Genomic DNA, 23,564 nt, shown 5'->3' on the forward strand with positions numbered 1-23,564 from the left:
TAAATTCTTTAAATGGAATAATTTCCCTACTTTAGCCCTGAACTGTATCCTGATAATACCATCAAGTGCAAAAATAATCACATGTGTTTGCTCGCACTGAGAGAGATGGTCAGGATTTGATTAATTAACAGTTTCCTAGGATACCCAGCCGGTTTGGGCATTAATGGGTCTTGTCTAATTGATATCATCCATACTGAATGGGGAACCACACACCCACCCACTTGCGGCCTGTGAATGCGGACAAATGTTGGTTGGTGCGTTGGTGGGCCACCAGTGCGTATACGTAATGCGTGTTTGAATAACTAAATGGCCGGCCAGCGCAAAGGTCAGAGGTTCTGGCCTTCAATTGGCACTGCAAATGCTACTTTAAATTAAGCTATTAATGTAACTTTAATTATTACTATCAATTGGCGTTGGATTAATGTGTGGAATAATTTTCACTTAAGAGCAGACGAGGCGAGAAACTCAACGAAGAAAAAGACAAGAAAGCGGATAGCGAAAATGAATTAAATTAAAATATGAATTGCACATCAAAAGGCAAAAAGGCAGGCAGATCGAGCCATTAAGCACGCGAACTGCAACCGTTCGTTGTCCTTTCCTTGTCCATGTTAATGACATGAAAAGGATAAAGCAGCCTGCCGTCGACTTTTGCCTTTCGGACTTGCCCCGCCTGCAACTGACATTGATAGGGCCCAGTGGAAAGCCAACAAGCAATTAAGCAGGCAGCTGCTTAAAGCCCACTTCCCATCACCCATCATCTCCCATCTCCCATCTTGGCCATCGTCGGTTTCCATCCATCCAGCCCAGTTGCTCCTTGCCTCCGTTGGAGGTGAGAATTGGCAGCTGTTTCATACACTTCAGCTGCATCAACTGGTATTCCAAGGCTTCAGGATTTCGTGCCTCACAAAAGAAACTTAATTGTTTTTGCCCTTCACTCTGCGAGTGATGGCATTAAGTGCTGTTAATTGCCAAATGGTCGGATAACTATGGTAATGGCCATTGCCTAAATGTGTTGCTCTAATCAATAATTTATCAATTTAAATGAAAAAATTCAGCTGGCTCTTGTTTCCTTTTGGCCATTTGAATGTCTGGCACTAACGATTCTCCGTTGATCTGGAAGTGGAATTGCAAATCGCCTTCAGGTTCCTCGGTTCCTCCACTGGCGTTCATTAATTGGATGTGTTGCAGTGACCAGCTGGCCGCTCATACTTGATGGCAGTTGGCCTTTTCGACTGTTGAACCAAATCCGAGAACAAGTCGAAATCCAAGCGCATGTGGCTTACTGACATGGCATTCACATTGGCCGTCGCATTCGCATTCACATTCACATTCACATTCTCATTCTCGTTGCATTTTGTTGGTCAACAAGCTCTTGGCAGCAGAGCATTCATTATGGTTTTGTTTTCTTTGGCATCACCGACTTGCCTCAGATTGGTTTAATTCGGTTTCGGCTTGACTGGTTGCTGCTGGAGGAGCCTGGCATTTATTATGTTGCCCTCAAGGACACTGGAAACAGGCAACGTCTGCAGGCAACACGCCAACGCCCACAAAAATGCTTGTGTTTGTTTGTCCGGCACACACAAAGTGTCATAAATTAATGCTGTGTGTGGGTGTGGGTGTGTTTGCTGCCTTTTGTTCGCTTGTAGTGGTGCTGATTGTGTTTGCGAAAATTGTCACCATTATTTCATTCTCAGCCACGTTGAAGCATGAAAGGCATTAACAAATACTTACATCAAACATTGCCTGCACAATTTTAGTTTTTGCACATCGTTAGGATTCTACAAAACTTATGATTAAAATGTGCTTAGAACGACAAATTAAATATCAGCTACAATAAATGTTATTAAAAGTTGGTTTTATGTGAAAAACATAATGATCCACCACACATTTAAAGTCTGGTCAATAATTCCTAAATGGATTTACAAACACCAAAAAGAAGAAACTATCTTGAAATTCATAGAACTATAAACATAAGTAAACGGCATACTAAACTATGCATACGATGCATACGATGCTCCACTGAATTCAGATGCCACTGACAACGAGCCTGGTATCCTGGCACTCTAATGAATATGCCAATATCCTTCAGATGGCCAGAGATCCTTGAACGGGTTTTATTCCTTTGACTTTGGCCCAGCTCTTGTCCTGCCGAATACCTCAGGGTATTGAGTACTTGAGTAGTCAAAGGAGCGGAAGCCACGCGGTCGCCTAATGAAGCACACAGCAAGTTTCGAGCAAGTTTCCCAGCAAAATTTTGAAGGGGAGCACAGCGCGAAATTAATCCATTTGACAGGCGCACCAAGGCTGCATTTATTTCGATATTTATGGCCGCTATGGCTCGCTTTTTTCTCACTCACTGTGCCGCGTAATTGCGCCAAATCCTTTGCTGACACACACAGCGCATTCGTTGTGCTTTCAATTGTTACATCACGAATTTGTTCGTTAAGCCTCGCCCTAAGCTCGCTGCCTTCCCAATCGCGAATTCGACCACGCCCCTTCGTCCTGCCGCCGCCCCCTTCCGATGGCTGACAAGGGAATAAAAAAGAGGGAATAAAGTTCTGTTTGTCGCAGCGATATGTAAAATGCGTGGCTTATCCGGATTACCGGATGCTGGAGCGCACAAACATTAGCACAACCCTCTATTTTTATTTATTTTCGCATGAGTAACGAAGGGCACCTAAAAGACCAAAGCTAAATATAAATATTTCACCGTTGCTGCGGGAATTCGGTGGCTAAAATCAAGAGCAATTAAATAAACATCAAATTCTCCATTTTTTATGTACTTGCGTACCAAACAACAAATAGGTGAAACACGAGTCTAAATGCAGAAATTGATTTTAGACTTTTAAGGGATACAGCTTCTAAATTTAGATGGGATTTTACAAGGAATTTTATATTACATTTAAAAGTGGTTAATTATTAACAAATATGCAGAAATTGATTTTAGACTTTTAAGGGATATATAGGAATTTGATATTTTAAGAATTACTTTTTAACGCAGTTACTTTATAACGAATTTGATAATTTCTTACAATGGTAAGAATGTTTCAAATGTAATATAATATATTATTATATATATTCTGATTTTAATGTCAGCATTTCTAGTTTTATTAACCAGACCTAACAATTTAGAAAATAATATATAAAGGGTGTTTTTTTTAGAGGTATAGAACTTTAAGTTGGCATTACTGTTCAAGATGGCGACCGATTTAACAGCTGTCAAGTGATTTATTCTCAGTTTGGTTTGGCAATTCGTCATGCGTGCTTACAAAATCCAACTCGTGCAAGAATTGAAACCAAACGATCATCAAGCAAGGCGTAGATTCGTCGAATGGGCCCAAAACGAGATTGCTGTTGTTCCCGATTTTTCATAAGCCTCCAAGATCTTGTGATTTAACACCGCTAGACTACTTTTTGTGGGGCTATGTAAAGTCATTGGTCTATGCGGATAAGCCACAAACGCTAAACCATTTGGAAGACAACATTCGCCGTGTTATTGCCGATATACGGCCAAATGTTGGAAAAAGTCATTGCTAATTGGACGTCCAGATTGGACTACATCCGAGCCAGCCGTGGCGGTCATATGCCAGAAATCATATTTAAAATGTAATGCCACAAGATTATCTTTCATGTCAATAAAATTCATGTCAATCGAATAATCCATCGTTGTTTTATTGCAATTTAAAGTTCTATACCTCTAAAAAAAACACCCTATACAACCCATAAGTAATTTGTTGCCTTTCTTTCGTAGTTTTTGGGGGATTTCTGAACAAAATGTCGTCACAGAGCCCCGAAAAGACCTCAATTCGGGCAATAGACTCCCGGGGAGACAAATATTTATTGCCCTGTTGAACTGCCGAATATTTCTCAGCCAAGGCTTAACTTGGCCATTACTCTTTTTTGCCCCAGTTTGTCAGAGGCACTTTGCTCCAGTTGCTCAAGTTCCTTCGGTTGAAGTGGTCCTTGAGCAATGGGGCTCATTAATTCAGTTGTTGTTCGGGAAATGGGAGAAGAAAAGAAAACTAAATTGGTTTACTTTTTTGCTTGTTTTTATTGAAGTTTATTACTAAAAATTTAAATTAAAATTGTTATTGGAAATACATATACCATACATATACATACAATTATTATTATTAGTGTTGTAATTGTAATTGCAATTGGAATTTTCTCGTTTTGTGTAAATCGATCAGAATGTAAAATCAAATGATTGCATTATACGAGTATGTGGCCAAAAGCAGACAGTTCGCCCCGAACAATTTATTTTGCAAAATGTCCGAGTAAATTTGCGGTTATATAATATAATTAAATGAAAATCCGATTTACTCATTTTGTTAAGTGGGCGCTTTTAATCATATGCAAATTATTCAAATGTGAGCATTAAATACGAGTACACAAGCTGCTTTGGTTTTGAGGAACTAACATTTAACATTTGTATATGTATAATCGCATCTCGTTTTGCATATTTGCATATTTCACACATTTGCTTTGCTTTAATATAGTGAAAGCCCTTAGATCTAAGCTAATGTTTTTTCGTAGGTATATATCGTATGAGTCATAGTATTTTATTTTGTTTGTTTATAAGTATTAATCGTTGAAAATATTATTATTTGTAAATAATTAAAAATGGAATCGCGTAAGTGCTCTCTATATATAAGAAAATCGTTAAGAACTTTCATGTTAATTCACTTGGGTTCACTAAACGCTCGGTAAATCTATATAATTCTATTAATTAGTTCTTTACCTACGTTATGCCGAATGGTATCTAATCTCAGCTAGACTTTGCTACAAGTATTTTATTCGTGAAGATCAATTGGTATAATCATTGCGTTGGTTTCTTTTTCTTTTTTGTTTTTGTTTTAGTTTTAATATTTAATTTAGAATCTCATGAACAGTGGAGTGAAAACGTCTTCGATTTTCTTTAGTGTTCGCTGCTGTTATCATAATTCGTACGACCTTAACTTTACTTTCACAATGGTATTTAACAAACATTAGTTTTGTTTTCCTTTTTGCAAACAAAAAACAACATTTGCTTAATAGGCTTTATTAGCTTATGAAGTAACATAGAATAGAATAGATTCCCAGCAAATATTACAGTTCCAAAGTGCAAACTCACAGACCCCAAAATAAACTCACTGTGACTTTGACGTTTGCGTAATATTTGTGGACCTATATGCAAATGATAAAAACAAACAAGTAACTTGCAGGATTCCTAAGTATTTAATTCCTACGTTTCGTTATTTAACCTTAGGTGTACTATAATTAGTATGTTCATGAAATGCATTCAATACGAACTCGGCGAAATTCATTGATGTTCTTTTTTTCTCAATATGAATGCGATTTCTTATGTACTTTCGACAGCTGGCATTATCTTAAATGTAATTTAATTTCTCTTTACTTTTATTAATGCGTTTTGCGTTTCTTTTTTTTCTCATTTTTTTAACACGACTTTAGAGTAATTTGGCATTGCAATTGGTTTTTCTTGTGAATATGAATTAGTTAAGCTTTCGGATGTTTCGACACCCCTTCGTTTTCATTTACCAACACCTTTGTGTTTTTTATTTGGGAAGACAGTCAGAAATACAAAGCCTCAAAGTAATAACAACAAACATGTCGGCAAAAAAAATATATATATATATATTTATATAAGTGTATACTCCATAATTGCACAAGTTAATAAATTACAAAAAGAAAAAAACAGGTCAAATGGTTAATTTTCGTGTAACTTTGCGTTATCGCTTCTTAGTTTGATTAGGTCCCGTTCACAGAATTTTGTTTGTGTTTCAAATATATATTTTTGAACATAAAATAAATGCTAACGGTTGAAATTTTATACATTGTTGTTCACTTGCTGCAAAATAATACAAAATCAAGTTAAGAACCGAGCGAAGATTGGCTGGATCTAAGTGGATCTGAGGAGCCACTTAACGTCGCGTGTTCCAAAAATCAACGATTGAGGGCCAAGCCATCGAAAGGAGTGGCAGGATCAACAGGATGAGGGAGTGGGCCAGCTGGGTGCCGGAATTGCAGCCGTCCTCGGTGCAGCAGTACGTTTGTGTCTCCCAAATTTCTAATGTAATAAACAGAATTATACATTTCGTAATTAGCCAAGTTCAAAACTAATTTGGTTTGCGGTTGCAAACAATCCACGTTTATTTGCCCAATATTTATGCCCAATTAGGCAGTTCAATTAGCATTTGGTCAGTTGAAAACCCGCCTCATTCACCTTTTTCCACACACTCGGTGGCACAATCGCGAACGGTGGACAGTTCACTAACGTATTTCTGAAAGAAAAAAAAACAGAGCGGGAAATAAAATATTACTATTTGCAATTGTGGCTTTTGGCTTAATATTTGTGACAGCTTAATTAAATATCAACCGACTGCAAGTGCATATGTACTGTCAATAAAATACCATTCTGCTGGTCAACGGGGCGTATGAATGCCATTAAGTTGCTTGCAAATGTATTCATATGACTGTGTCAATATCAGTAACAATAATCAGCCAGAGATGTCGATTGTATTGCACATATTAATAGACATTAAGAAAGGATTTACGTCGTTATCAACATGTAAATAATTCATTGCATTTGTCAGTTTAATAATAATTATTGTAATAAATCGGGAACGTATTTAATGCCGTAAATATGCAGGACTGCTAAAATTGAGATTGAATAGTTTTACATATAATAAATCCGCCACAATTTAATATTAATTTAACATTAATTAATATTGTAAATAACATGTCTAGATCTGTGGCGGGATCTATGCCCTTTTACTCTAGAAGTGGAGAAACGGGTATAAAAATTGTGTAAACTCTAGATAGATAATTTCAATGAAAAATATTTAGTAGATTGATAAATGAAAAAAAAGCCAACTTGTGTTTTTAAATACTTTTGCAAATAATAGTCTAGGCAGGCCATAACCTTGAAGTAACCACAAACAAAGCCACCGAAGTTTATAGGTAAAAATAAACATTTTTACGACCTAATTCTGTTTTGCAAAATGGGATTAAAAAGGACGAGGGACCTTTGTTTTGATGGCATAATATTTGCCATGCGAATTGAGTGGCTATCACGATAAGTAGGTCATAAGTAGGTTATCCTAAGAGTCCTGCTGACCGAAGTAGATTTCAATCAAGCCCTAAAATAGCCTTTCTCACTTTGATGTCTAGGTATGTGAGGTGGTGAATGCAGTAAAGAAATTATATATTTCACTCACACATTTTGTGTGGGGTCGGAGTTTTGTGGTCTAAGCCACTTTTGATGCTCTTTTAACGACGACATCGTGAGTTCAACAAGGGGACATTGCGGCACGAATAAATAAACATAAAACACATCGTACAACGACTTCGTAATGTACTTGCAACCCAAGTTACAACCACAAGCTGGTCTTAACCATATACGTATATATATTTTAGCATATGGCTGGCATTAAAGTTTACGACAACATAAGCAAGGGACACTAAACACACACACACACACACAAACACAGAGATAGTCAGCGGGTCGTGTTCGCCAGCAAGGACATAAAGTCGCCTTTTTAAACTCACAAGTAAATTGAAAAATGGAGCCCTTGTAAGTAGGCAGCACACCAGTGCTCTGCGGCCCATTAGCCAAATAATAAACATGTTCAATAATTACCCTGGGGTGTGCATCGTTGGGCATGTGAGTGTTATTCTTTGGCCGCAGCTAACAACAATGCACCTGCCACCTGGTGCACGGTGCAGCATGCAGCATGCAACCAACATTTTGCCCGGGGATAGGCAATACAAAACACGTGTTCGCAGCAGCAGGAGGCCACAAGAAAGCCGTGCTGCAGGATCAAAAGGAGGTCCTGGGGCACGGGAGCAGCGGAAGGCAGTCAGCCGAGGCAGCTTATGGGGCACTTAAACCGCTTAATCGATTGAGCCGAGTGCTGGGGCTGTTGGTGATAGAGGAGGTAGAGGTGATGGTGTTGGTGATGGTGTTACCACCAGTCGGACGGACGATGTGCAACAATCCGAGTCGTGAACCCCGACTAAGCCATTCCGCAGCACTTAACGACTTTGCGTGCTTATCGCCCGTCCGTACATAGCAGCAATTCTGCAGTGGCAGGACATCTGCAGCTGGCACTGCACATTGGCAGCTCATACTTTATGTAACAGGTCCGGCGATAGTGACCGCTGTAATGGACTTGCCACTTGCCACCACACGCAGCAAAAAACAGTGCAGTTTACAACCAAATTCAATCGGATAGTCATGGTTTTTGCACTCACATGGAAATTCGAAGGTAGCAAATCAAATTGGCTTGCAATTGCAGCGCCGCAGAGTTTTGTTAAATATGTATATGCATATAGTATAGAGCAATACTAAATGGAAACCCTCAAATACTTTTCACATAGTGCACTTTTTCAGTTTTTATTGTGAGTATCTATAATATGGAAGCAATGAAATTAAAAACGTTCTGATGACTCATATAATCTGCTTGTTTTTCTGTCTGCCTCCCATTTAGTACTGTTGTCTTATTAAAATGAGGCGACACCTAGCACATCACAGCGTGTCCTTGTCCCCGCATAATTTGTGCCACTTATGTGTGGCAAGTAACCCAACAAAGCTCCTGGGCTCCTGGGCTTCCAAAAGGGTAAGGGTTCCATTACGTTAGGCGCTGCCACAAAGTGCCTGTCTGCAAGGGTTGTGGGGCTGAGTAATGTGGCTAATACAGATAATGAGGGGATAATCACCAGGGACACAAACACTGTGCTGACATAGGAGCTACTGCTACTACATGGCATCTGAAATGCTATGTGAAATGTCCATAATTTCTTATGCAATCCAAGTGACTTGCCACCGAAAATTCAGCAAACTTAATTTCCTATCAGTGAGCCAGTTGCACAGATTTATGCATTTGGCCTAGTTTAAAAATGTAATGCAAGCTGAAAAAAAAAAAGAGAAAAAGATTGGCAGGGGCGGTGGTGGGCGTGGCTATGGTCTGTCGAGCACGTCGGTCCAAATGCAACTCGGCATGTTATTTGGTTGTTAGGGCAAAAGTTGGCCCAAAGGAAAGCACGAAAAACGTAGAGGAGCAGAGCAATAATCTTGAGACAGCCGAGGAAAAGTTCCTCCACAGCCTGTGTGCTACTTTCACTTAAGCCAGTTATATCATCTCTTCTGCTTAGTTGTGATTTGAACAACCATACAGCCAACCCTTAGCTGCAACCCATACCCACTACCCACTACTCACTACTCACTATACCCCCGAAATACGCAAAACCCATCCAAGTCAAGCAGACAGCAACTGATGATGACGTTGATGATTTCAATTTTGCATGCGACTGACAGCAAAATGAAGAAAAAGACCTCTGAAAAACTAAAAGACGCAAGTTGCACAAAAAAAAAATAACAGAAAAAAGTGGTAATGACAGGAAAGTACTGCCATTGCAAAAAGGAGAGAAAATGAAAAACGGAATTGAAGTAGTAACTTTCAGGATCAAATAAGGGAATACCCGTCGATCGTAGCGCAAATATTTCTGAAGGCAATAAAAAATATCTAATAATTTCAGTAAAAAATCATTTTAATTTATAACGCATTAAATGTGCATTTAAATATTAAAGCGTGATGTTCATAATGATTTGTATATAACTATTTTTTAAAACTTGTTAGTGCCAGGAAGAACTTCTCCGTGTGCTACTGAAACAACTGATTTCGAATTTATTTCGATGTAATACCCAAAATACCCACTTCAAGGGTATAAAAACGAAGATAGACAGAGAAAGAAGGAAAAAGAAAGAGAGGGAGGCAAGTAAACGAGCCACGACGTCATGAGTGGCAATGGCAACTTTGAACAGTGGGCATGTGTGGGTGCATTGCGGCTGCGTGTGTGTGTGGCTGCGTGTGTGTTTGAGTACGGACAGGTTGCAGGCATCGTCCTTTAGCCATTTATGAAAATTTCAAGTGTTCGGGGGCAAGATGACAGCCTCTTAATCTTGAGAGGGCAGATGATGATTTGCCTCAAATCACGTGTGCTCCTTGCAAGTGCATGTGTCCTTAATGGCGGTGAGTCCACGAAGAGCTTATGGAAGCACGATGGAGCTTATGATGCACGATTATTCACAATCTTATTGTCATAACTCAATTGCTTGGCTTCCCGGGGGTAACAACATCATAATGGCACCTCGAGAAATCACTTAATGGATTTTGTTATGCAAATGGGTTTAAGGATATGCCGCATTATCCTTGAATCACCAAGCCTCGTTAATATTTATCTAGTAAGCTGAATAAATCCTGTTGAAAGGATTCCGTCATTAAAATCATCAACAACGCTGGTCACGAACTCGATGGAGAAATCCACTCGAACATTTCTGCGACATTAATTACAAAGTCGTGACTTATCAAACGCCCATCGCCATCTGCATTCGAATAACTGACTACAGAGCTATGATTTAAAGACCCCAAAACAAATGAGCGCTTTAATTCAATTGCAAAATAAATTTTCCGGCGAACAATGGGGGAAAGTGAGAAGTTCAGTCAAGTGAATGGCAAAGAAGCAAAGAAACGCAATGAGGCAGACACGGCACACAAAGAAAAGTGATCAGGGAAAAGTGCAATGCGAGACACTTTTCCTTTGGAAAGCAAAAGCGAAAGCAAAATCGAAATCGAAAGAAAGAGGTGCCCCGGGCAACTTTGGGGTCTCATATGCATTTGCCAAACATTCGCCTTCAATTATTAAGGCAAAAACTGGGCTCAGGGGCTCAGGTGTTGTGACAGCCCCACCCACCCAGTTTCTCCTAAAAAACGTGGAGCTGCTGCTTTCTCGCTTCACTTGCCACATTCAATGAGCACGAAAAGTTACTCTACTACACTATACCTACGAACATATATATATAGTATATGGCAGGATGCAGCCTCGCTGCCTCTGCTCCATTATCAAAATGCAATTTCATCAATGCTGGCTTTGAGACCTCAAAAAATCCGGCCAGCAACAAAAATGTTAAAATGTCTGAAATTTGATTTTCCCTCCAAGAGCTCAACGCTCTGCATTCTGTTCTGGCACTTCGGCGTGCTGGCATCAGTTTTTTCGGCTTTCCAGTTTTCAGCATTGGGCTTTCAGCAGCGGCTCACTGCGAGTGCCACGACCCCATTTTCGGCCATCTCTATCCCGATCCGAAGCCCAATCCTTGCCAGCAGCCAAGATTCACAAAGCGAGCAGCGAGCAGCGCAGCAAACACTTTTTGGCAGCGCACTTTGTTGTTGCATGCAAGCCATGGCAACACCATCAATCCGTTTTGGGCCAGGAATTTGATATATATACGAGTATATAAAAACCAGCTCGTCATCCTGCTAAAGTTGAGCTCTCCATTTGCGGGTCGTACATATATATTATTTTGGGCATATATTATTGGGCCGCGGGGCGTATGGCGTAATGCAATAAACTGATTCTGTCTGCATGTCTTTTTGTATGAGACTCAGCCGCAATCAAGGACAAATTGGTTTTGAATACGAAACAACGCCGAGGGCATGAATTATAGATGAATTTGGCCTTAGCTTTCAATTAATCACGGACAGAAAATCAAAAATATTAACAGGATAATGCATTTAGCCGGAAAATAAAAGTAAAGCCTTGGGCTTATTATACACTTTTTGACTATAAAATTCTTCGCAATCGGTTGGTCTATACATTTTGGTTGAACTTCTTCACAAAATAAATAATAACATAAAAATTTCGCATACTTTAAGTACAGAGTATGCAGAGTCATCGGAATATTTATATTGCCCATACAAATAAATTGAAAAAAAAGACGGGGGCTAAAGGTGAAAGCTTTTCTGCGAAATGGAGCTTAAAAATAAATTTCGCTGAGACGAACATTTAATTTAATGGCACCATTTCGGGATAAGCCTGACAAGCCAGTATTATGTGCAGCAAAAGTTCAAGCGGGTCCATCGAAATGTCACATCAGCTACATTTCCCAACTCAAAAAGTGACGCCTACACTAAGGCGATACTCAATTGCTGCCCCTAGATTGCCCTCATCATTGTCAGGTTCACCTTTCTGGCCCAGCTAAGCCATTTGACCCACATCGCACCATTTGCCACATAGACAACAGGGGGCAAAGGCTGATGCGTTGGCATAAAGGACGTGCCACAAGCATTTGTTCCACTTTCTCAAGCCCTAAGATTAAAAACCCCTTCCACCCAAATGCAAATGTTTGATTTTTCAGTTGCGGCTAAGCAATTGGTATGGCAGGCCATAACTTTTGGCCGATAAGTTGAAAGTGAATAGAATTCACAGCAAGTGTGTACTAATGCATGGGCAAATGGCAGCAACAACAATTGCATTTCATGTCCATTTTTGCCACACACACAATGGTCAACATCGAGCGACAAGCGGACAACTGGACAAGCGGACAACCGGAAGCCGGATGTATTGTCATTTATTTACAATGGCAAAGCTGCGCCTGTCCGGCACACTTATCGTCCGGCCATTATGTCGATGCTTCACAGCATCCAGTTGCCACTTGTGCTGTTGTGTGCAGAGACCAGTGTCCATGTGGCAAACAATGGCAGCTGCTTGCCACTGCACTTGCAACTGCAGTGGCAAATGCCCACACATCTGCTGCAGGAAGCAAATCCAAGTGGATAATCAAGTGCACGAGCGATAAAAAGTACAAGAAATAGATAGAAATGCCGGCTGGCACACCACTTCCCCTGTTCACGTTCACACATTCCAATGTTTTCGTATCCTTACAACTGGTATCGATTGGCAAAACTCCTTGGGCCGGACTCGGTAAGTATTTATTACAACACTTGACCACAAGCTTAGGCTTTGAATTTGTGGGAAATGCTCAAGAGTCAATGCCAAACATTACGCAAGGCAAGTATTTTGCTATTTAAATAATTTACAGTGGGTAGTTACAGGATGCGATGTGCTAAACTGCTGATAGATGTATTATAAATAAATTAACTAACTGAATTGCTAATGAGTAAGCTTGAGAAGATAAATGCACCTCACAAAACCCCTTTCATGTACATCTCACTTAGGGAAATAAGTTTATCGCCTGTCTTCCAAGACACGTTATGAATCGTCAAACATTCCGCAGTGGTCTTGTTCTACTAGTGGCCACCATCTACCATCTACAATCGCCTCGAAATGAGTGGTTACATGGAATCCTCTTGTGCATCGGCAGCTGTTGGCATGTCAACATGTAATTGACACCGAAAACGACAGCTCGGGGCTGCTGGATGCAGTGTCTCCAATGGACTTATGGCCACTGTCCTTGGGCCAAACTGTGGGCAGGAGTAGACCATTAGGTCCTTTGAACGCTCCCCTCACTCTGCTTAGTGTCAAGCTGTGTGCTTGAGCTCGTGAGTTCAGCTGGGAAACATGATGCTGCATCATGCGTTTTTGCTGGGGGTTTTTCTTCCCAATCCTCAGACAACAATGTAGTAGGTGGTTCCGCATCTCGGGTTACATGGAACAAGTGAAAACTAACAGGCCATTTAGTGAACGAAATTGCAAACCAAAAAATTTAATAAATATTGTTTTAAAACTATGTTAGATATATAAAATGTAATACGATACGATTTCGGTTTAGTTAACCACTTGAAACAAATTTCTATTGTATGATAGTTTGCACTGCGCATTTCCCAAACAAGTATTATTTTTATTACCAACTTAATTGCTGAAATCAGTTTCCAAAGGAAAACTGAATGATTAATTAAACAGGGAGTGCTTTAATTAAGACCTGATTAACCGGGACTTGACATAAACGTTCTACATGTGAATCCTCTCAGTTCTTTATTATTATTCTATATTATTCCATTTCATTTAAGAACTACCCAATGTAATCTTTCTAAACAACTTAGATATTAAGGAAAATTCGTTAAAGTATTTCAGATTAGATTAAGTTGTCCAATAAAGGTAATAGTACGCTAGTACTATACCAAATAAGCAATTACGTTGAAAATAAAAAAAAATCTAATTAGAAGCCCAAAATATACAATATCTACTACATACTATTAAATCTTTTGAATATTTTTCCCGCGCAGCGAAACTTTATCGGAATTCATTAGTGGAATAGTTTTCGGCATTTTTCCTATTAAAAGCAATATTAAATATTCATAGATAGCGATGTACGAATTCAATAAGCACATTTAGCCCCCATAAACTTCACGTCGCCAAGTTTGCCTACGTGAGCAAAAACGAGGAACTTTGCTTGCATTAATTTGCGTTAATTTCGAGAGCCGGGCAAAGTTGAACGAATGGCATAGGCAACTGAAGGCATAGGCAATCGCCAAGAAAAAGGACAGGGCACGCGACTAGGACTTGGCCAAGTCGAGCCACCGCCACCTAGTGTAATTAAATTTGATAAATGATGGCACTCTGACCTCGGCCAGCCAGCCACCCACTGAATTGCAGCCCACTGGGCAAATGGCAGGCAGCCAGCTGGCAAACTGATTCTTGGCAATTGCTCAAGTGTAAACGATCTGCGATTGGCTTGCATTCGATTCGATTGTGGCAATTTCATCGGGGACTGATGACAATTATGCGAGAGCCGACAGTTTATGAGTTCTTAGTGCGTGCGACAGCTGGCCTTTAATTTATGGCGACTAATTTATCAGGCCGAGGGGAAACCTTTGGCAAATTAATTTGCAACAAAACTTGATTAATGTCGGTGTTTATGCGGCATTTGGAAGTTCGTATGGCTATGGATGGGTATTGGTGCCTTTTTCCACTTAAACTCCGAAACGAAGAAGAATCGGTAATTAATTACACATGGAGCGCCGCAAAGTATGCAGTGAACCCGAGAAAGCGGCCATGCTTGCGTATTGCGTATACGCCGTGTGACCCAGCTTTAAAGGGTTGCCTTCGATGCGGGTCTGTCTATATGCGCACAGCATTTACATTTCAAACAGATTTATGGCACTTAATGGTCTTTTAATTGCGGCATTAAACACAGGTCGTCATTTCATTTTTTTTTGCTGTGACGCACCTGATTTCAATTAAATAAGTTCAAAGCCAAATTGCAAATAGCGAACAAAGGAAAACTAATTGAAAATTAGCCTTTAAATTCCGATACTGACACATCGATAAATCTCTCTCTCTGCAAAACATATTTTTGCACAGTCAATATTGGCCTTCTCTGCGGACGTTATGACACAAATTCACATACAACATATACATTTATAGGTTACTATTTTGCGTCTTTTATCTAAATGTTTATTTTCAATAAAATTTCGGTGCAACTGCATGTGCAATTATAGATGTGTTTGTTTTGCCGTGGGTTATATAACAACAGCTTTTGCTTGTGCTCGCACATCATTTGCCATTCAAAGTGTAGTCAGTGAAAACATTTCACAATCAAATTTGCATAAGCACAATACAAATATAGACTTTAAATGGGCATTATCACACCCTTGGGTATCCTGACACGCATCGAGGTAATCAATCAATTAGACCATCAATCACCCAATGGGACTAAGTTTTCGGCCAACTATGTGTATCTACTGAGTTCAAGCCATAAAAATTCGCACACACATTGATTGATTGTTGCTGTCTCGAATTAAATGAAATTAAAGTGTTAATTTGGCAATAGCATCGCAACATTTGGGCCACAGCAGCTGTCAGAAGAAATTACCAAACAATCGACAACTTTTCTTTGGTCACGGCGGTTGCCCTTCTTAACTTTTCAAGTGGAACGAAATGCTGGCGCACACATACACGAACACAAATACAAGAAACACACACACTCTCACACAGAGTGAAAGCTATGTGACCCAAAAACTTTTACGACAATTCCATTTTAAGAAAATGTTCTAATGAAATTTTCGCGGATCTCTCGAAGGTATTTTGTTATTTATAGTTTCAGCAGTTGCGAAACCCAAATTTTTCATTAGAGGTGCAAAACTTGGCAACTTGTATATTCCTGTGAAAAGGGGTAAATGTTGCACTTTCGCAACAATCTTTTGTCGCTAATTAATTTAGTTTGTTTCTTTGTTTTTGCGCCACATATCTGGATAGATACAAAATGGGTTTCTCTAAGAAGATTCCAGGACAACACAAAATTTAAACAATTAAATTAACAATATATGGAAGGAAAGAGCAATACAAATTGTAGTAGAGTTCCACTATAAGATACCCGTTACTCAGCTAACATTCAGCATCTATCCTTTTCCTGTTACATACCTTTCAACGAATCTTTTATACCCTTTTACTCCGCTAATAACGGGTATTAATGTTATGTTAATCAATATGCAAATATATCCATATTTGTTGTGTTTTTTACGCAAGAAAATCGTTTTGTTTACTTTTCCGGATTTCCTTTCCATTTTAATTGGCTCAATTAAAGAAGTTTAAATCGTCATAGATTAGGTGAAACGCATTTTTAAAGCGGATCTGTGTGATAAATGTGATTCGCTTTTCACAGCGGGTGGCAAACTCATCAAAAACGCAAACAGCAAACAAAAAACCGAGATGAGATGAGTGCGACATTCGAGCGTTAAAATTAACGAGTGTCACAATTTACGTGTGTGTGATTTACGACATCAAATTTTCAACTCCAGCTGGCGAGCATTTTGTATGGTTTTCCGCCCCTTTCTCGCGCCATTTTCCTTTGGACCCTCCATTAACCAGTCTGGAGCACAAGGTCGCTGGGAAAACATGGAAAACCACTTGGTAATTACTATATATACAGGCATTTGTTTGCCGCATTTTTATTACTTCATATTGTTGCTGTTATTGCCTGTCGTTTGTCAGCCGTGAAGCAAAAGTCCTTGCCGCTTGTCGCTGGAGCTCGTTAAAATTAATTAACCCTGCATACATTTTTTCATTAAACAGAAAAAATATGAATTCGCTTAAGAAATGGCCTCTATGAAATGCGTTTGATCATTAATTATGCCTCTTAAGGCTTACGTCTCATCACAGCCAAAATTGGGACATCATTAACGAAGATATATATCGCAATGGACTTAAACCGCCTATAAGATCCGCCACAATTAGTCGGCTTATTCTACGTACGTAGATTCGTGGTTTAGTTAATGTCAAGCAGACCACATCTGCATTTCCATCTGCAATCGGGCTGTGGTTTCCACTCATCAGTATGAACATTCAGTGTCTTACCATAAAATTTGGGCCTTTATTATGCGAGCTGAATATGTGAGTATGCCAATTTATTGTAATACGCCCAATTTACACCGCATATTCAACATAAACTTGTCGAATACGTGCAAAATTCAGCTTGGAAATTGCCGTATTTAGGGTTTTATACTTATGTGAAAGGCGGCAGATATAAAAAGACAAATGATTCGCTCGAAAGTCTGACACTTAAGCATATGCATGTCGCAAATTTCACTTTGCATATGCCTACAGTGGTAAGTCGGCACATGGACAGACTGGCAGCCAGACCACATGGCATTCCGTTTAATGAGTTGCCACTGCACCACAGAAATGCTGTCAATTCTGGTTATTCTGGTTGCGAGTGCCACACAGCGACTGCCACACAATGCCATTGTTTGCCGCACTTTCCATTCGAATAATGCGCCACTAAGCGTTTTGTGCGCGAGCGTAAATCATTTCGAATCAAAATTGTGTTTGACTGCATAGGCGCATATATCAAACAGCAGAACACTTCTCGTATTCAAAATTCATAGTTTGTGCTACTGCAGGGCAATTTAATGGCAATTGTTTATGAAACAAGAGTGCAGAGTTATGTGGAAACTCAGCGAGTTCTTAATTTCTAGACCGAATAATGCACATAATTCAAAACAAAACTGTTTTATTTACGGATTATATTTTATTGACACAAAAGAGTTAAATAATTGACTCAGTTGTGAGCTAGTTGAGTTAGCATAACTCACATGCACTCACAACCAAGTTATTTGTGCTATTTTCGCCTCTAGAAATTTAGTTGCTTGGCTTCTTTGCAGTTTTCCGCCGTTTTCCCTCACATTTTTGTGTGTGTGTTTTCCCGCGTCGTTTTCCCTGTTTTGCTTTTTTTCAGACCCTTTTTTCCAGAGCATTGCATTTCTATTATCTCGTGTATTTCTTTTACATTTTTCCAACGCTCAGCATTTTGTTCAACTGCAGACTCTTTCTTTTTCTCGTTCTGGCGCAAATCTTTGAAATATTTTAATGTGCTTTGCCTGGATTTATGAAGAGCCCTGCAACTATTTTTGCGCCTTATTCACTTCCACTTAAAAAGGCGGCATTACCAGTTACCAGTTACCAGTTACCGCCTGCAAATAATGCTCTGTTTTATATGCTTAAATCTCGTGGCTCTTCGCTGCGGTTTGACTTTTGAGCCCATGGCGAACTGAAGGAGTGCGGAACTCAATGTGGTGGGCGGCGATGAGCGATTTGGCGGAAAAGGGGCGTGGCAGTCGGTTTGGTGTGCCATTAAGTGGCTTTCGTTTGCAGCTGATAAATGATGCCAGTTGGCCTGGCTCATAAACATTTGTGCCCTGTGTGCTATTTGGCCAAACAATGAAATATGATAATCGCCAGCTTGGCTGAGGTCCATAAATCCCATCGCCTGCCTAAATAAACTCCTTCAAATGTATTCCTTTCGCAGTTAGCTTGCATAAGTAAGGTAATCCACTTCAAATGCGGCCCTTAAATGTCCAAATTACCAATGCAGCAACATTAGTTTGTTTAAATGGCAGGAAAATAATATTAATATATACATATATATATGTATATATATAGATGGACTTGCGCATAATTAAACTAAACCTTTCACATGAACGACATGCAAATAATTAAATAATGTCATTTAGCTGCCGCAAAATGTAGTAATGAAATTAGTTTTCGTGGTTGGAATAATTTTGCAGCTCAGGGCTTATGTAAAATGATTCAGTTTAAATTGCGCACGAAACAGCTGATGGATAAAACTCCGGAAAACGGAATCCTTAGCCCGAACAAATGATGCCGCCCAGACCGGAAGTGAGCGAATTTTTCAAGGCATTAGCAGATCTGACATGACGACGGACCAAAGTGCTTGGGAAGCAGGTGAAGAGGACTCGTTGCTGCATTGCCACGTAAGCACAAATTCCGCGCCATAAATCACGGGTAAACAATTTTTTGTACGGATCTTTGTTGCCCTGGATAAAACAGCGCAAGTGGAAAAACACCCGGAAAACAACGAACGCAAAGACGCAAAAAACTGAACTGAAAAACGTATAGTGGTAGTTGCGTAACTGGACGGGGCCAAGAACGAGGTCAGGTCCGAAAATGAAAACGAAAAAAAATCGTAGGTAGGAAATCAAAAAAAGGGCAGCAAAAGGAAAATAGAGGAGAATGGAAAGGAAAAATTCCAACGACACAAATCAACAGCGGCTAAATTGAACGTCAACATGACTTTGATTGCTACCTGCAAGTGTGAGTATATGGGATGCATATCAGCAAACAACTGGCCGCCCAGCTAGATAGATAGTTGCATATACACCAGATACCAGATACCAAATACCAGGTGGATATGGCAGGATAACCAGGCCAAGGGAGCCGACGATGTGGCACCAGGACGCAGAATGCTCTGTTAGCCTAGTCAAACACATAGTTGGAATTCTGGCGCACAATTCACAAGCCGGCCAACAACCACAAGCATCCCATCGCATTCACATCCCTCAAATTTTGCTACCAAAAAAAACTAAAAAAAAAGAAGCAAAATCCAGTTGGCAGCTGTTTCCTTAAAGCAAAGACCACGATGGACCCACCGAACAAGGCTGGGCATATAAAAGGCGAAAATATGCCAAAATGTCATTCACAAGCATGTGCAAAGTATGTCGTTTTCGTCGTCCGTTGAAAGAAGCCCCCCTTTGAAATTCTATGGAAGCTCCGAGGGATTGCCATGTGGTGATGGCATTGGGGGAAACTATAGGCAAACAGACAACACCTTGGCAACCTATAATTCGGCACAGAGACCAGCCAGCAGGCTAAAGGATTTTTCCACAGAAACACTACTTCTTGGAATCGAGAGTGCTGAGAAAGGCCTTTCAGCTAACCAAATCGAAAAAATGCAAAACCACTCAGAATATTACTTCAAGTTTAGTTGAATATCTACCTTTTGGCCTCTCTATTTCAGTGAAAATTAACTTAAATGCGGTTTTTTTCAGGTATCTGCTCATTTACTTAGCATTCCTCTATTTAGTTGAAATGGGTGTGAACATGTGTGCCAGAAAAGTGCAGCCAAGCGGCAGTAAAACGGTTTGGCTTTTGAAAATTTTCGACATTTACGAATGCATTGCGAGTTGTTACGCATTTGGCGCTCTTCTCATGCACTGTCGCCTACAGTCAGATGGCTTTAGGGGGTTAAAAAAGGGGTTAAAAGGTGCGCCTTTCACTGGGGCAAGCCATATGTTTATTTAAATATCACGAAGTACCAGCTGCGGAATATCGCCATAACTTTAATAAGTGCATTTAGTTTGAGTGAAATGTATATACCTTAGAAAACCTTGCTAACTAACGTGCATATTAAAGGTTTAATCTAATGGCCAGCATAAAAGTGACCTGACCCAACTCAACTTTGCTTCCCAGGTGAGTTGACCCAAGGGAATCACATTACGAGAACTACAATCCAACTAAGAGCTTGCCAAAATGAAGAGTAATCAAAGTTAGCAGTTGGGCTGGAATGACTTTTTGAATAAGTTAAACAGCTTTGGTATGATTGTGATTAATATTAATGACACTTACGCCTCGAGTCGCCATAAAAAGCCAACTTGCAGCACCATTACGCCTAATGAACCGCATAACCCATACCCCTTAGCCCCAGATGGCAAGACAATGGCCCAAATTGCAATGCGGCTGGGAGATGGGCATATAAAAACTGCAACAGAATTTCCCCATTTGCCTGGATCCTTTTTATGCGTTTTATTACGTGCAATTCCACATCCAAAGGACCAGCATCTGGCCCCCAGGACAATAGGAAAACAGCATACGAATGACTGCCAATGTCGATGGCTTCGTTTATGACCCACATGGCCCACTTACCACTTACCACTTACATGGGCGGTCGTTGATCCAGATGGAATTTATATCGATGTTTCCGGAAATTTTGCAACTTGTCACAGTTCTGAAGTCAAACCAAATTGCATTATACACTTGGGTAAAATACACGAAAATTGTTAAGAGACCAGAGACCAGAAAACAGAAAACACCGGGCTTAGACCGACAAGATGAAGGTCTGCAAAAGGGACAAAGTTTTTGATCAAAGTTTCCACAAGGAATTTCATATTTTCGTGGTTGCCCTTTCAAGAGGTCGGCAAGTTTTCAAACACACATATCCTTGGCAAGTGAGGAAGTCAACTGGTAAGCGATTAAACTTAAATTCTGATATTTATAGTGTAGAGAGAAAAGTTAACGATAATTCAACACAAGTTAATAGGCATCTCACACAAAGAAGGTAATAACAAAATATATAAAAAATCTTAAGTTGTTATTTATTGCCATTTGCTATTGTACTTAGTTGCACTTGCAAACCTTTCAAAAAGAGTATTTTAAACTTTCATTTGCCCTAACTGATTTTGCATAGTTCTAGTTCAGTTGATGTTGTGTGTTTGTTTACTGATAACTTTTGTCGAAAACTGAGTTTGCCAAATACTTTGATTTCCACTTCCCCTGGGTGGAGGAATCACTATATCCGCACATTGTTTGGTTTTGCCAAACAGTTGGCAAGTTTTCCATGAAGCCACCACAACTTGATTGATGGTGTTGAAAATTTTCACTCAGACTTTTGAGTTGATTAATATAAATGGCTGCCTTCGCTGGCGCAATGCACTCGGACAACCAACGAGAGCCATGTCAATTATTAATCCAAGAGCCTGCTATCGATGGCCAATATGCCAGCGTTTCCGGCCAAAAGTGAAAGAGCTGCCGTCGGAAGCCGGCAATTTGCCAAGGGCAAGTTGAGTTGAGTCGAGACTGCGATCCGACGCTCTAAGTGACTGCAACGCAATCTAATAAAAAATTTTCCGCTGGCAGAGAAACTTTTTTCTCCACCATTTTTTTGTGTCTTTTTTTGCGCTGACAATCTTTTTTATTAGTGTTTTTTTCTTGTTTTTTTTTTGGTTTGTGCGCCAGAGGATGTCGTTGTCATAAGGAAACTAAGGATTTCCGCTTTGGCTTTGCCCCGTAAGCTCAGCATCAGCTTCATAAAATATAAAAATTTCAGTGGATGTTTGGATGTTGTTGTGTGACACACACACACACAGACAGACAGACAGACACACACACAGGCACAGAAAAGGGCGCACAAGAAATGAGTGGAGAAAAATTATGTAAAAACTTTTTGAGGAGCACGTTTAGCCACGCCCCCGGGTTATTAGTTGGTCACAGCTGTTTGGTCAAAAGGAAAGCGGCGAATTTTCCGGGAGGTTCAAGGGAAATGGAGACCAAGAAACACGTTTCCAGTCGCACTGCTGAGCAACCATTTTTCATTAAGTTTTTCGCGCCATATTGCCTTTCATAAGTTATATACAGGATATAAATTTTATTAGTGTCTTGGCAATTGTCTGTCTGAAAAGAAATATAAATTTCGAGTCATAAATTATGGCCAGGCGCGAAGACCCAAAGAGTCGCAGTCTGTGTGCTCGATGAACTGGGAAAGTGCCTTTGACGTGTGCCAAGCGCATTATTTAATCCAGTCTTTGGGGTTTTGGTGTTTTTTGGAGGCAAAATCGGTAAAACCTTTATCAACAACAGCTTCGCCTCGTCAGTGGCACAACATTCTTTATTTGACAGGTCAAAAAAAGAGTCGACGAGATAGTGAAAATTTTACGATTTGCATACGTGGCGTATGCGTAACACGCCTGTAGCTACAACGAGATACATATATGTATATAGAAGTTCATACTGCCGGTTTTTTCAGTCGTCTGGGGAGCTAATAAAACTTATTGTCAGCCACAGTCTGACCCAGTTTTCGTGTTTTTCTGTTTGTATTTGTTGAATCCCCATTGTGTTTGTATGGAATAATTTGAATTTTAGAATAATGAAGTCACAAAATGTCAGTGCGCGTTATCAAAATCATTTATATGCGAGAGCACATTCTTTGGCCATGGAGGTCGCTTTTTGGCCCATGTGCCAGCTGCCAGTTGCCAGTTGCCAGTTGCCATATTTTGTGGCACTGGATTTTAAATCGCTTACAATGCCTCAACAAACTGAATGCAAAGAAGGAGAGATAGTTTGGCCAGCCAGCCCAACTGGGAATGCCAGAATATTCATGTGCGTATATTTGGTGTGGCTGAAATAAATGAATTATTGTTCCTGGCGTTGAAAAACTTTCTGTGCATCGTGTGTGTGTGTGTGCTGTTGTGTTAATGGGGCTCAGTTGGGAAAAGACCTTAAAAACTGAACACTTTAAGTGAGACAATCTATGGGTTTTAATTAAAAAAGTGTTGATTGCATGCCATAAATTCATTTATGTGGAAGTAATATACAACAGCATCAATATTGTTTTCTTGTTAATGGGCGGAATTTATTTGTATAAGAGTTGAAAATAAACAAAATATAAATATGTAAGTCATGTGGTGGGAAAAAAAAATAGAAGGAAGAATATACGAAAATTTCAAGCACGAAATGAAAGTAACAATCAAAATTCATTG

At 39.8% G+C, this 23,564-nt stretch overlaps 1 protein-coding gene across 1 annotated transcript in view; it reads right to left on the bottom strand.

Annotated features, from left to right (window-relative positions):
• Nucleotides 1-4,104: 4,104 nt before the first annotated feature.
• The window catches only part of LOC120453314, a 29,286-nt gene continuing 9,826 nt past the window's right edge, over nt 4,105-23,564 (bottom strand). Inside the window, exons 3-4 of the mRNA XM_039637970.2 lie at nt 6,224-6,281; nt 4,105-6,067 (exon numbers count right to left, since the gene is read on the bottom strand). Of these exons, the coding sequence (XP_039493904.1) occupies nt 5,922-6,067; nt 6,224-6,281 (204 nt within the window). The 3' untranslated portion in view covers nt 4,105-5,921. The remainder of the gene's footprint in view (nt 6,068-6,223; nt 6,282-23,564) is intronic.

This window comes from Drosophila santomea, chromosome 3R (assembly GCF_016746245.2).
Source record: "Drosophila santomea strain STO CAGO 1482 chromosome 3R, Prin_Dsan_1.1, whole genome shotgun sequence".
In the NCBI taxonomy this organism is placed as follows: Eukaryota; Metazoa; Arthropoda; class Insecta; order Diptera; family Drosophilidae; genus Drosophila; species Drosophila santomea.